At 37.0% G+C, this 13,683-nt stretch overlaps 1 protein-coding gene across 2 annotated transcripts in view; it reads left to right on the plus strand.

Moving 5' to 3' along the window:
- LOC113109162 (kalirin-like) overlaps positions 1-13,683 on the plus strand; it is a 200,650-nt gene that overhangs the window by 112,592 nt on the left and 74,375 nt on the right. For both annotated transcript variants that reach the window (XM_026272756.1, XM_026272757.1), the window contains exons 14-20: positions 1,319-1,514; positions 4,441-4,607; positions 6,940-7,059; positions 8,803-9,021; positions 11,129-11,278; positions 11,634-11,748; positions 11,908-12,023. In XM_026272756.1, coding sequence (XP_026128541.1) covers positions 1,319-1,514; positions 4,441-4,607; positions 6,940-7,059; positions 8,803-9,021; positions 11,129-11,278; positions 11,634-11,748; positions 11,908-12,023 — 1,083 coding nt within the window. The remainder of the gene's footprint in view (positions 1-1,318; positions 1,515-4,440; positions 4,608-6,939; positions 7,060-8,802; positions 9,022-11,128; positions 11,279-11,633; positions 11,749-11,907; positions 12,024-13,683) is intronic.

Consider the following 13,683-nt stretch of genomic DNA (forward strand, 5'->3'; position numbering starts at 1 on the left):
TGTATACTACAACTGCGCCCCATCGGCAAAAGGTTGTTTATTAATGTTAATGTTTTGTACTCTTTTACTTACTCTCTGGTTTGCGTTTCGTGTAGCTCAGTTGGTAGATTATTGTGTTATACCTTGATATGTAATCATGCTATCATGGGTTCCATCCCAGCAAAAAGACGTGCACGAAAATGTATATGCTCAATAAAACATAATTTAGCATGATTTCTGTGAGGGTTAGGATTAGGGGTGGGGTTAGGTGTGGTCATTCGAACGAATAAGCCACCTACAGTAGTAAAATATGTAGAAATACTGCGAGATCGGTGTAAAAAGCCCACACATTGCATTTAAATAAACGTGCATTTTGATTGGTAATGATGTTATACGTCAATTCATGACGACAGACGCAACACAATACTATTATTAATTGTATGCCTGCTAGAGAGCGCTTCACTTTAAAATGTAAATATAGGTCGTAATAAGGTGCTTACACAAACGACCTATATGGTCGTTTTTTGTTGGAGGACAGGCTCGATAGAACTGTTGACGCTAAATATAAAATACTATAAATTTAAAGCCATAAAATTCTCAAATATTATCTAACATATAAGTAGTTTGAAAGATTAGCTATGTTTCCATTCACCTTTTCTTTATGCGCATTTTGGAAGATCGCATCAAACAATGCTGGATGGAAGCGTGAAGATGCTCAGAAAAATTCTAAAGATTTGCATTTAAAAAAAAATTATGTGCACAACTAAATGTGATAAAACTTTTTATGATAGAAACACATTTACAGAATAAATTGCACCATGCATATTGAAAATGTCATGTGTTTTAGTCGTTCTGAAATGACTGAGGAAAGTCTGTCATCAAAGTATTTCTTTATAATTACTTTCTTATATGACTGCGTTCCCAAACAGAAGGCATCCACCTCTAAAAGCAATGACCACATTTATTGTGTAATGTTTCCTAGTTTTCTTAGAGATAAGAAAAGTGCCAGTGCCAGTTTATCAGGAAGTGACGATTTTGTTCTCTTTGACTCATTGAAGCAGTGCTTTATTCACAAATGTTTTATGCAATATTTAAATTTTGTGCATAAGTTAAATTTGCATCTTTGGCTGGAAACGTAGCTAATGACAGTTAAAAACAAAACAAAACTGTGCTTACAGATCATATATTGATGAAACCACTTAACTGTACTTAAAGAAATGATACTGTACCTTCATGATTATGTTTTTTTTTTTTTAACACACTTAAGTATACTTGTAAAACGTACACTATGATGTAATAATGTGAAAGTGTCTCTCTAACTGTCTCTCCTGTCCTGCAGGTAACGGCGGAGTTAGACGCGTGGAATGAGGACCTGGTTCGTCAGGTAAATGAGTTTACCACAGAAGAGCCCAGTCTGGCTGAACAGAGACTCCAGCGGCACGCAGAGAGAAAACTGGCCATGAACAACATGACCTACGAGGTTATGCAGCAAGGTCAAGACCTGCATCAGTACATCATGGAGGTCCAAGCTTCAGGTGAGAGAGAGGTTCTCACCCACAGACCAACCACAGTGTGTTCCTGATGTATTTTGCACACAAAAATGCCCAGGGGCTGGATTCACAAACTTCTTCTTAAAGAAAGAAGTTAAGGGATTTCTTAGGATAAATTCCAAGAAGTTTGTAGTGTAATTCTTAAAAATTCCAAAAACATTAAAATAAAAAAATGTCACTCCACACTTAATCATGACTGTTTATTGTTTCTTTCATCGTATGATTTCCGAGCACTCTTGCACATCCCTAGTCAGAGTATCATGTATTATATATAGCTAGTGCAATGCTGCAATGCCTAATTTTAAGTTAATTTGAAACAAACCAATAAATTCATTAAACATCACATCAATGGAGACAAACTATAGGTTTTCCTGACTTTAAGAAGTTATTTACAGTAATCCTTCACAACTGTTTAATTACTGTTAACTAACTACTAACTGTGACATTCCCCTCAATAAACACCTAATTTGCTACTTATTAATAGTTAGTAAGGTAGTTATGTTTAGGTATGGTATTAAGGCATCAAAAATATGGTACTGCTGAATAAGGTATCCATGTGTATGCATGTGCTTTATAACATTATATATATATATATATTTATATTAGTGGCTTCAAATCACCCTTAAGTGATTCGATCAACTATAAATATCAACACATAAATATTTACATTTTTGTGAACTGGTTGCAAAATTGTGCATATTCATTTGCAAATCTGCTCACACCTCCTGAGGGTTAGATTTAGGGGTGGACCTTCAAGATGAGGTTTACCTACAAATATATATGCTTTCACACAAGTCAGATCATGCAGGTTTACATGAAATCATACACTCGTACAATACTCATGAACTCGGTTGATAGAGATATAGATGCAGAGGAGAGAGATGGAGACAGGAGAGTCAGGTGGCAGTGTGTCATTGATATATGGCAGTCCACAGAAACACAGCAAGATCAACCAATAGGATTCCGTCTCCTCTGTGCTGTGATCTCAAATGTGCGGCACTAATGATGCTCAGTACAAGCTTTCATTTCAGTGTAAAGAAGTGAGTTATTAAAATGAAATGAGACAAAATGTCACCCCTTTATTCAGGGCTGTGTCTGTCTTTAACCCACATTTTCTCTTCCTCTCTACTCTTATCTTCATACCGTCCCTACGTTCAGCCCTGTGTCTCACAGATATTTTTAACACTGGGAACAGACTTCCTCTCCTCAAACTGCTGACCCAGCTCTCACCCCCCTCTTTCTCACACATGGATCTTGGCCGAGGACACGCTCTTCTGTCCAGGCTTTGGACGCCGTCTGTTCCAGACATTACTGTGACAATCTCTCACACATGCCTGTGTGTCCGATGGCTGTGTCTGATTCTGCTGCTGGGACAACATTTACAATCACAGAAATCAAAGAAACTTTACTGGATGCTCTATATGCATATCAACTGTGATTCATTAATTCATACATTTATTCATTCCTAATTACTTAACTAATCATCCCAACTGTAGCTCTAGTAAGAAGTAAACATTTTAAATATAATTATAAATTCAAAAATTAGGCAATTAATTTATTTGAATTATTTTTCAGTAAAATATATATAAAAATGAAAGATAGATCCGATTAGGAAAGGTAGGTCTGATAAGGTTATGGTAGGGTAGGTTTGATTATGTTAGGTTAGGGTAGGCTAGGTTAAGTTAGGGTAGGGTATGTTCGATTAGGTTAGATTAGATTAGGTTAGGTTAGCGTAGGTTCGATTAGGTTAGGTAAGGTTAGGTTTGGTTAGGTTAGGGTAGGGAAGGCTAGGTTAAGTTAGGATATTGTTGGTTCGATTAGGTTAGGGTAGGCTTGGTTAAGTTAGGCTTGGGTAGGTCCGATTAGTTTAGGTTATGGTAGTGTAGGTTATTTTATGTTAGATTATTGTAGGCTAGGTTATGGTAGGGTAGGTTCGATTAGGTTAGGGTAGGATAGGCTAGGTTAAGTTAGGGTAGGTTAGGTTCGCGTAGTTTCAATTAGGTTAGGTTAGGGTAGGTTCGATTAGGTTAGGTTAGGTTAAGTTAGGGTAGGGTAGGCTAGGTTAAGTTAGGGTAGGGTAGGTTCGATTAGGTTAGGGTAGTCTAGGTTAAGTTAGGGTAGGGTAAGCTAGGTTAAATTAGGGTAGGTTCGATTATGTTAGGTTAGGGTAAGCTAGGTTAAGTTAGTTTTGGGTAATTTCGATTAGGTAAGGGTAGTCTAGATTAAGTTAGGGTAGGGTAGGTTTAAATAAGTTAGGTTAGGTCAGGGTAGGCTAGGTTAAGTTAGGGTAGGTTAGGTTCGATCAGGTTAGGTTTGGGTAGGTTCGATCAGGTTAGGTAAAGTTAGGTTAGGTAAGGTTAGTTTAGGTTCGGTGAGGTTAGGGTAGTTTAAGTTAGGTTAGGTTATGGTAGGGAAAGGTAGGGTAGGTTAGGTTAGGGTAATTTAGGTAGGTTTGATTAGGTTAGGTTAGGTATGTATTTTCTATTTTAGTTTATTTTTAAAGACATCTATGCACATTTAATTCTGAGTTTTAATTTATTGTTAATTCTCTGGTATACCTCATTCTGAATGATCAGTTGGATCATTCTGTTGTCAAATATGTTCTTAGATGTATATGTTTTAACTTATTTGTATATGTTTTTTTTTTTTTTTACTTGGTTATTCTCACATTCCTATATCACTTCACACACTTTGAGTTTTATTTTGCTGACTCTACATTGTCCCAAAATTAAATTAGCCTTGAATGTGAATATATGATATACTTTAGAATCTGAAAGAGGAGAGTGGATTTGAAGTGGATTTGAACTAGCTTCCACACTGCCACCCAGTGGTGATGAGCTATAAACGTGTTCAGACAATAACAATTCTACAGGAATATCAACAGAAATGTGTATTTGTGTGTGACATGCAGGTATTGAGCTGACTGGTGAGAAGGAGGTGGATCTAGCCACTCAAGTTCAGGAGCTGTTGGAGTTTCTTAATGAGAAACAGCATGAGCTGGACGTGAGCGCTGAACACACACAGAAACATCTGGAGCAGTGTGTGCAGCTGCGCCACCTACAGGCTGAGGTTAAACAGGTAACACACTGAATAATCAACACCCCGAATGACACTCAGAAACTTTAGAAAGGAGACAGAAGTCATGCACAGTCAGTGACTTCTATAGCAGCTCACTAAACACGTTCTCCAATATCTGCTTATCCTTCTCAATGCCAAAAGTGAAACTTTATCAATGGAAAATGCTTCTGCTGTTTGGCTACTCAAAGTTATATTTATTGTTCCGTTTTCTTCATATTCTTAGTGCAGTCTTGGGATAAAGTTCAATGTAAAAGTCTTTACTGTCACTTCAGTTTAATCTGCCCATTGCTTAATAAATAAATACATACTGTGCATATATACATACATAATTAATCATCCTGACCCCAGACTTTGGACAGTATTGTATGTGTGTTTTCCCTTTACCCATATGGCCACGGCTCTTTAAAGAGGACTCACCCTCATTGATCCATTTATCAAAAATAATAAAATATTGGTTGAATCTGAGGTTCCTCCTCTGCTCTCTCACGCTCTTGATGTATCACAGATCTGGGCTCTCGTTTGAGAGACATGCAGTGTGGCTTTCAGAGCTAATCTCAACCACAGGGCCAAAGTGCTGTCGCCAGGAACAGCCTTAAAGTGTCTGCCACTACACGAGTGCTAATGGAGAGAAATGAGCAGAGAGAGTTATGAATTCTGCTCAGTCTCCTCAGGATATCAGTCCACTCTGAGAGTCACATATTCAGATCAGACTGACAGACTGTAATATCATGCAGATGATCCAATCTAACTTCTCGCAAACACTTATTTCTGAGTGCACTTCAGATCAAATAGATAGATGAAAAAGTACTGCATGCACATGTGAAGTACTTCAATCAAGCAGCGTCTAGTGCATTATTTGACATTATATTTAAAGTCTATATATATATTAAAAGTACCAAATTGCAACTTCATCATTATACATGTGCAATAACAGATATGTTTAAATATATAACGTACAAGTTTAAATTGACATTAAAGTATGCTTAGTTAACCTTATATGTTTTTCAATACATTCAGCAGTACACCTTGACTTTATTCCCAGCACGGTCTCACTCCATCTAATTATTTTGATGCTTGGTCAGGACACCTTGTCGTCTCTTTTCGAAGCACAGGCTCATCCATTGTTTTCAGTTGTTTGTCTTAATTTCATGGTTTTCATGAATTGTATTAAATATAAATAATTTTATGTAAATGTATACTTTCAATATAAACAACATATAATATAAAACATGTAACAGAAAAATAAAAGTACAGTCACAGGTATTTCTTGCAAAAACCCACCAAAAACAAACTGTATAAAAGCATTACAAACATGTTGTGTTGCATTCCAAGTCTTCTGAAGCCATGTGATGCCTTTATGCGAAGATGAGAGTAAAACATAAGGTTTTAATTGCTTAAAATGATCCTGATCTATTAACACGCTCACATCACGTCTCATTCAAAAAGATACTCCTGTAGCATCATGCAGTCGGTCATGAAAGGATACACAAGAGCCGGTGGCTGACGAAGGCTTCTTCTGGCAGCATTTTCTGAATTTGCACACAGTTTCACGGCAGACTGAGATGCCGATCGTGTCTATTCCATTCACAAATCAATCGTTCTTCCTCAAAATACTTATTTTTGAATAAATCTTGACAGTAGTTGTATCTGCCCGTTATATATTGTGTCTTATTGACAAATGGTAGGTTAAGGGGCAGGGGTTGGGTTACATTTTAAAATCACACCACAACATATATGCAATAATGACAATATTATTGCCCAATATATAATTTAATCATGACGATAAGCCTTTTGCGTCAGCATATTGATGCTAAGAGTTTCTTATTTAAAGCAATGGAGGACCCTGCACGCTGAAAAATAGGGGAACCCTGTACGTCATAAGTGAAGCCAAAGTGTCCTGACCAAGCGTCAAAATGTGACAAGTTGGAGTGAGACTGTGTTGGTATTTCAAAAAAATTTGAATTATAAACTTGCATTTAAAGACATACTTAAGTCATGCGTATATATAAAAAAAAGAAAAAGAAAAAAACATGTTCAGCTCATTGCATATAATGTAAATGTCAAATGTAATACATTTTAATATATTTCACTTAATACTGCTTGCAACAAATGTACAAAAAACACTACATTTACTGTAGTAATTCACATGCATGCATATTCTTAGTATATTATATTATGTAAAGTATATGTTTCCGTACTCTTTACTCTTTTTAAAAGTATTTCAAATTGTAATTCTTTTTCACAAAGATTTGTTGATGTATTGAATAAGGGCATGTTTATATTGTGTGCTGTGTTTCAGTGCTAAAGTCGTGTGTGTTGTGATGTGTGTTAGGTTCTGGGTTGGATTCGTAATGGTGAGTCTATGTTGGATGCCAGTATGGTGAACGCAAGTTCACTGTCAGAGGCCGAACAACTACAGAGAGAACATGAGCAGTTCCAACTGGCCATAGAGGTAAACACACACACACACACACACACACACACACACACACACCACACATGAACACACAGGCTCTATCCCCCACTGTCTCGGTTTCTCTCTTTGTACATTCTGAACATTTTTTTTTTTTTTCGAAACTTTTATCTGTGAGACATCTATAGTATCAGTACTTCAGCCCTGACCCTTACATAGATGAGTAAAGTCCATTCAACCATCCTTCTCTCTCTCTCTCTCTCTCTCTCTCTCTCTCTCTCTCTCTCTTTCTTTCAATCTCTCTTGTTCTTTTTTTAAAGGGCATATGAAGGAAAAAGAAAAACAGGAGTAGTCTACTATATGCACATCTCCTCTCTTGAGTTTTAGTCCAAAACCTTCCTTCTCTGTGCCCTCGGCATACAGTTTAACACTGAGGGATGTATGGAAGTGATTACTCTGAGGATATTCCAAACAGATCCAGCAGGAATTGTTCATTCATAAAATTTAACACAGGGATCAAAAACATTCTCCTGAAGGATTTATGACCCACAGACAGTCTAGAGCGGCTCCACTGTTTTACTGTAATTCACGGCTTATTCTTTTGAGAGTGCTGTGTAAACTTGGTGATATAAGAGCAGATTCTGGCAGACAATATTCACTCTCAATCATTTTAGTGTTAAGATTTTTTTCAAGTAAAGCAAAGGTATGACTCATGCTTTATGCAATCAGTCTGTGTCTCTCAGTACAGTAGTCGTGTCATTCATCACAGGACTTGGCAGTGGTCTCTATTTCCTGCTTTGGACGAGGTTCTACCTGCACAGCTCTGCTAGTAAATGTCCATAGCTGACTATTAATATTTTCCTTCACCATGACAATGCCAGCAGACAAAACACAGGCCAACGTTTGACTGTAGAAAACCTAGTCAGCTGTCAGCCATCCGGAGTAGGAGGGCTGCTGGACGATGTCCCATAAAAGATGCTCAGATGATCTACTCTAATAGTTATTTACTTTTAATTATCTGTCTCCTTTAATTCTTGTGATTTAAGAGTTTATTCAATTTTATTTAAGTCAACTATTGTTTTATATATATGCTGCCTTAAAATGGGCTGGAAATGAAAAAAATAAATAATCACGATCAGAATTACTAGAGGCAACAGCAATAATCAAAAGTTTATTGTCAAGCAAGAACATATTGAAAAATACAAGACAAATTGCATTGGTAACACTTTAGAATAGGGAACACTTATTCACTATTAACTATGAATTTCCCCCCATAAATTCCTAATTTGCTGCTTATTAATAGTTAGGAAGGTAGTTGTTAAATTTAGGTATTTGGCAGGATAAGGGATGGAGAATAAGGTCACATAGAATAAGGCATTAATAAGTATTTAATTAGTACTAATAATTGGCTAATATTATATAATAGTAATATGCATGCTAATAAGCAACTAGTTAACTCAGCAGCAGCTTTATTTTGTTGGAGACAGTCTCAACCCAGCAGGTTGGGTAGAAAAAAATAACCCACCGTTAAAAACTACCCAGCACCTGCGAAAAAATATAAAAAATAACCTAATAAAATGACCCAACAGGCTGAACCCAGCATTTTTCAATGTACACAGTGAAAATCTGGGTATCTTGTGTGTGATCTAAAGTAATGATTCTGTGATATTTCATGAGAAATTGGTTATCTGAATCAATAATATGACCGTGGCGTGGTCAGTGCCACCTCCAGGCTAAGGTATATTTAACTTGCTGTTCTTTGTCTCTCTTCTCTCCCTGTAGTCTTTGTTCCACGCCAACTCTCTTCAGAAGACCCATCAGAGCGCACTGCAGGTGCAGCAGAAGGCCGAGATCTTGTTACAGGCCGGACACTTCGACCCGGAGGCCATCCGCAGCTGTGCTGAGAAGGTGGCAGTACATTGGCAGCAGCTCATGCTGAAGATGGAAGACAGACTCAAGCTGGTTAACGCCTCTGTAGCCTTCTACAAGACATCAGAACAGGTGATGAGAAACACACACACACACACACACACACATATCAGCTGATCCTCCTGGCTTCTGCATCACTTCACCATTGCTGATACAACCCTAGAAGACTTACAGTACTACAAAAGACAGCCAGGTGTCCCAAGATTAGTTTCAGTGGCACATTACCAATGTGAAAAAGTGGGTGCTTTATTTTGTTGAATACACATTACAGGTGTGGACATTTCTGCAGGTGATTTACGAACAATGCGCAAATTACAGAACACAGACGCAACATCTAATTTACATATCAACCAACGTAATATACCAAGCACAGCGCAAATTATCATAGTTGCGAATAGTGTTGTCACGGTACCAAAATTTCATTATTTGGTACCGACACCAGTGACAATCCACGGTTTTCGGTACCAATTTTCGGTACCAAAGCAAAACACAAAAATATGCTAATTAAAAAAAAAAAAAAAAAAAAACTTTTATCACTAAAAATAAAACCAACGATATTCTTTATACTAATATACAATTGTGTTTAAAGTTTTTCTACAAGTAATATTACGAAAAAAAGTAAACAAGTTTCACCCACATTTAATTTCTTTTAATTAATGAAATTTAAACACATTTAATTTTTTGTAAATAAAGGGGATTTGCTATTAAAATTAAAACATGGAAGACATATTGTGTGATTTATTTCTTTAAAAATAAAGTTTTATCAATTCTGTCAACAGTAGTAGCAGTATCACATACATTCTACTAAATAATAGTAATATTTCTAGCACAATGCCTTTATGTAAAAATGAACTTTTATTTGGACACTGGTTTTACTCAAATGAAACGGTAAAATGCTTGTGAAGTGACTCAGAACAGTTGTGGTGTTGTTTATGTATTTATGTCCTCATTGAGACAGCAGATGCTGAAATTACTGCAAGCATCACGCGCTTCAGTCTATGTAGCAAACAAACCTGCACATCTCTGCCATTCATTCATTCACACAGAGACGCCCAGAACATGGATTCATATTTCAACCAACCTTTGCGGCTTAACATTTACAGATACTGGTCCATATGGAGATTTGATTTGATTAATTTATGCTAACTTTGACAAATTCCATGACTGTCCATATTCATATGTAAGTTTAATTTTAATGACTGGATTTTGTGATTCTGTCCATGTTTTCTACTTCGCGAAAATCATAACGCTGTATGCGTTAAGAACCGGGTTCACCGGGTACTCTGTACCACCGGTACTTAAAGAAACCTGGTACCGTCACATTTTCATTTTTTTAGTACCGACTTGGTACCGAAGTACCGGGTATTTTGACAACACTAGTCGCGAATAAACAATAAAGAAATAAATAAACCACAATATGTACCAGAGGCCTAAAAATGAAGAATAGCTAGAAGTTTTGATTAAGCTGGTATTGCGTGATTCCTAGTTGAGGGTTCCAAGTCTTCTATTTCCTGAAGCAAATTAAAAATAACATGGCTTGGCAAATGATATGTTTGGACAATGTGTTCTTCTTGCTTTCTAAATAAATTAATACATGTGGAAAAAATCCTTTCCCTTCTACCACACGCTCTCTGTAACAACAATAATTGCAGCCGTTTCAAGCACAAAATAGAATTCTTCACTGCACATCTTTAGTAAAACCTGACTATTTTAATTCCAGAAGATGGTTTGCACTGGCACAAGCTTTTAGTTAAACTGGCCCTAACTTTCCAACAACTTTCCATTCAGATTGTACTTAAGTATATTCCTTCCAAGTATATTATCTCATACTAAGTACTCTTTTTAAAAGTATGCAAAAGTGTACTTATTTTCACATTTTGCTAGAAAATAAAGGCAGATTATGCATAGTAAGGGGACACTTGATGGTTCAAAAACTCTTCCATTAAGCAAGAACCATGCTGGGGTCTGGTCTCCAAAACAATTTCATAGTTTTATTATAAAAGATTCGATTTAAATTAGTTTTAAGGTGTCCTTGTTACACATATTTAATGTAATTACTATTATAATTACACTTAATTATGCTTAATTAGCTGCAAGTAACCCTAACCCTAACCCTAACCACATAGTAAGGTCAGAAACCTGCGTCATGCTAAATGTCATGCGAATGGCTTATTCACAGGTGTGCAGCGTGCTGGAGAGTCTGGAGCAGGAGTACCGCAGAGATGAGGACTGGTGTGGAGCCCATGATAAACTGGGATCTTCAGCAGAGATGGATCATGTGCTGCCGCTCATCAGCAAACACCTGGAGCAGAAAGAGGCTTTTCTCAAGGTCACCATTAAACTGAACTGAACTGATCTCTCAAAATCTCTATCAGTATCAGTCAGCACAAAGTTACCAACTTTAGAATGACAATCAATCACAAAAGAGTCTCTTGCATACTCCTGTTGATAAATCCAGCATGTTTTGAAGCATGAATGCTGGTCTAAGCTGGTCATGTGTTGGTCATGTGATGGTCCTGAGCTAGTTGCATAGGACTAGCTTAAACCAGCTCAAGCCAGCAGCCATGCTTCAAAACATACCTAACCAGCATATGCTTGATTTTTCAAGAACATTTAGATCAGAGGATCTCTAATGCAATAAAGGGGCTCTGTTTTAGATCTGTAAAGTCTGCTGTGTTCCTCAGGCATGTACTCTGGCCAGGCGAAATGCTGAGGTTTTTCTGAAATATATCCATCGGAATAATGTAAGCAGTCAGGGATCATCCAGCAACCCCCGCGGCCCTGAGCAACAGGTCAAAGGTCAGAGCTTCAAAGCCGATTAAATCACATTCTGATGAATATGTCTCCATCTTTTAATATTCTCTTTTTTCAGCTTAGAATTCTTTATTCTTGATATATCCAGTAATTCATTTATTAATGTTTATAATTTGTCATGTGTGATGTGTTGCGTTTGTACAGCCATCCTGAATGAACTGCTGCAGAGGGAAAACAGAGTTCTGCATTTCTGGACCATGAAGAAGCGGCGTCTGGATCAGTGTCAGCAGTATGTGGTGTTTGAACGCAGTGCCAAACAGGTGAAAACACTTCACTGTTTGTGTGTGTGTGTGTGTGTGTGTGTGTGTGTGTCTTTGCAGACTCTATACTGCACTTTTTTTAGTTTGTGTTTTTATCTTCATCTGCATGAATGAGTATGTGGTGTGCTTTTGTGAAGACATATAGAAGACACATTATTGACATCATTGTTAGACAGCATAGTATGGAGTTGTATTTCTGTGGAATGTACAACCAATGCTGTGAGACGCAAAGTGACACACTGGGTCAAATGATGTAGTTCAGATTTAAAAACTTCCATTGAGAACTTCTCTATTTTGTTGTGCTTCTTCTAGCTTTTTGTAAATGGTGACAAACAAAAATATTCTTCCTATTTATTATTATTTCCTATTTAAGATATTAAATGAGCTACAGTAAGTATTTAGCTTCTTAAGATATTTCATATCTTATATGAATAATTCATAAAAATAATGAAAAGTCAAGATTTAAAAAAATAAATAAAAATAAAAAGTTAGATTGAAGTCATTATAATATGTTCAATGTTCACTTTATTTATAGAGCACATATTAATACAACAGATGTTGACCACAGTGCTGTACATGAGACAATGCAGAATAACAATAAAAACACACTTTCAAGTACTATATCATAACAACACACAAACACAAATAAAACCTCAGACTCAATGGGCCAATTGGTAAAAACCAGTTTCACGACTAACACCGCTCTCATGTTGTCACACCCCTGGGGTCTCATTTATAAAACTCTCCATAGATGTCATCCTAAAAGTGTTTTAAACAATTTCAATAAAATTAAATGTATGCAGTTTTGCTGATGAACATCGTTTAGCTATTTTTAGTGGAAACAGATAGGCCCATATTTATTGTGTAAATACAATTGTCTGATTTGGCTCATCACTGACAAAGTATTTTAAAAAGGAAATGTGCAAATCTTACTTTTTTCTCCTAGTTATATCGTTCAAACATAGTGGTATTTCTCATTATGTTGTGGAGATGCCTTCACATGACATCAACACCTCTGTGCAGCTGCGGGTTTAGAATAAGCTATCATTGGTCCTTTACTGTACAATGGACCGTTCAACCTCTGAATCAAGCAATGTTTGCCATAATATCGAAGTAAGTGCGCATTATTGTTCTCCTCTGTCACGCTGTCAGTCTCTGTTTTCCTGGGTGTTCCCTAGTGAGCTCACTTCACCATAGGCACTTCAATTCCTCTAGTCTGGTTCTGTCTTCACAGTAATTGCACTCCAATTAAATCGCACAGGTGCTGACAATCCTTTGTCATTAGTCTCCCTATGTATAGCTGTCTTTCTCTGTCATCTGTATGGAGTCCTTACCCTATGTGCTTATGTTCTCGTCTCCCGAGACTTCCCCTTACCTTCTCGTTCCTCCGAGTTTCCTATCCGTTTCCCTCTTTTGTTTTGTTTTGTTTGTCTCTCAAGACAGTTTATTTTGTATTTAACCTTTTTATGCAATAAACCATACCTGCAATTGGATCCTACCCTCTCCTTGTGTTTTTCCCAAAACCCAACCGTCACAGAAGGACTCCATCCACAAGGATCCAGCGGTATGTCTTTTCATGTCTCCTCCCCAACCAGCATGGTGGAGCGGAGGGAGAAGTATTTAAGATTGACCTCCTTCCACCAAGAGGGCAATGACGTGG

This window comes from Carassius auratus, chromosome 9, assembly GCF_003368295.1.
Source record: "Carassius auratus strain Wakin chromosome 9, ASM336829v1, whole genome shotgun sequence".
In the NCBI taxonomy this organism is placed as follows: domain Eukaryota; kingdom Metazoa; phylum Chordata; class Actinopteri; order Cypriniformes; family Cyprinidae; genus Carassius; species Carassius auratus.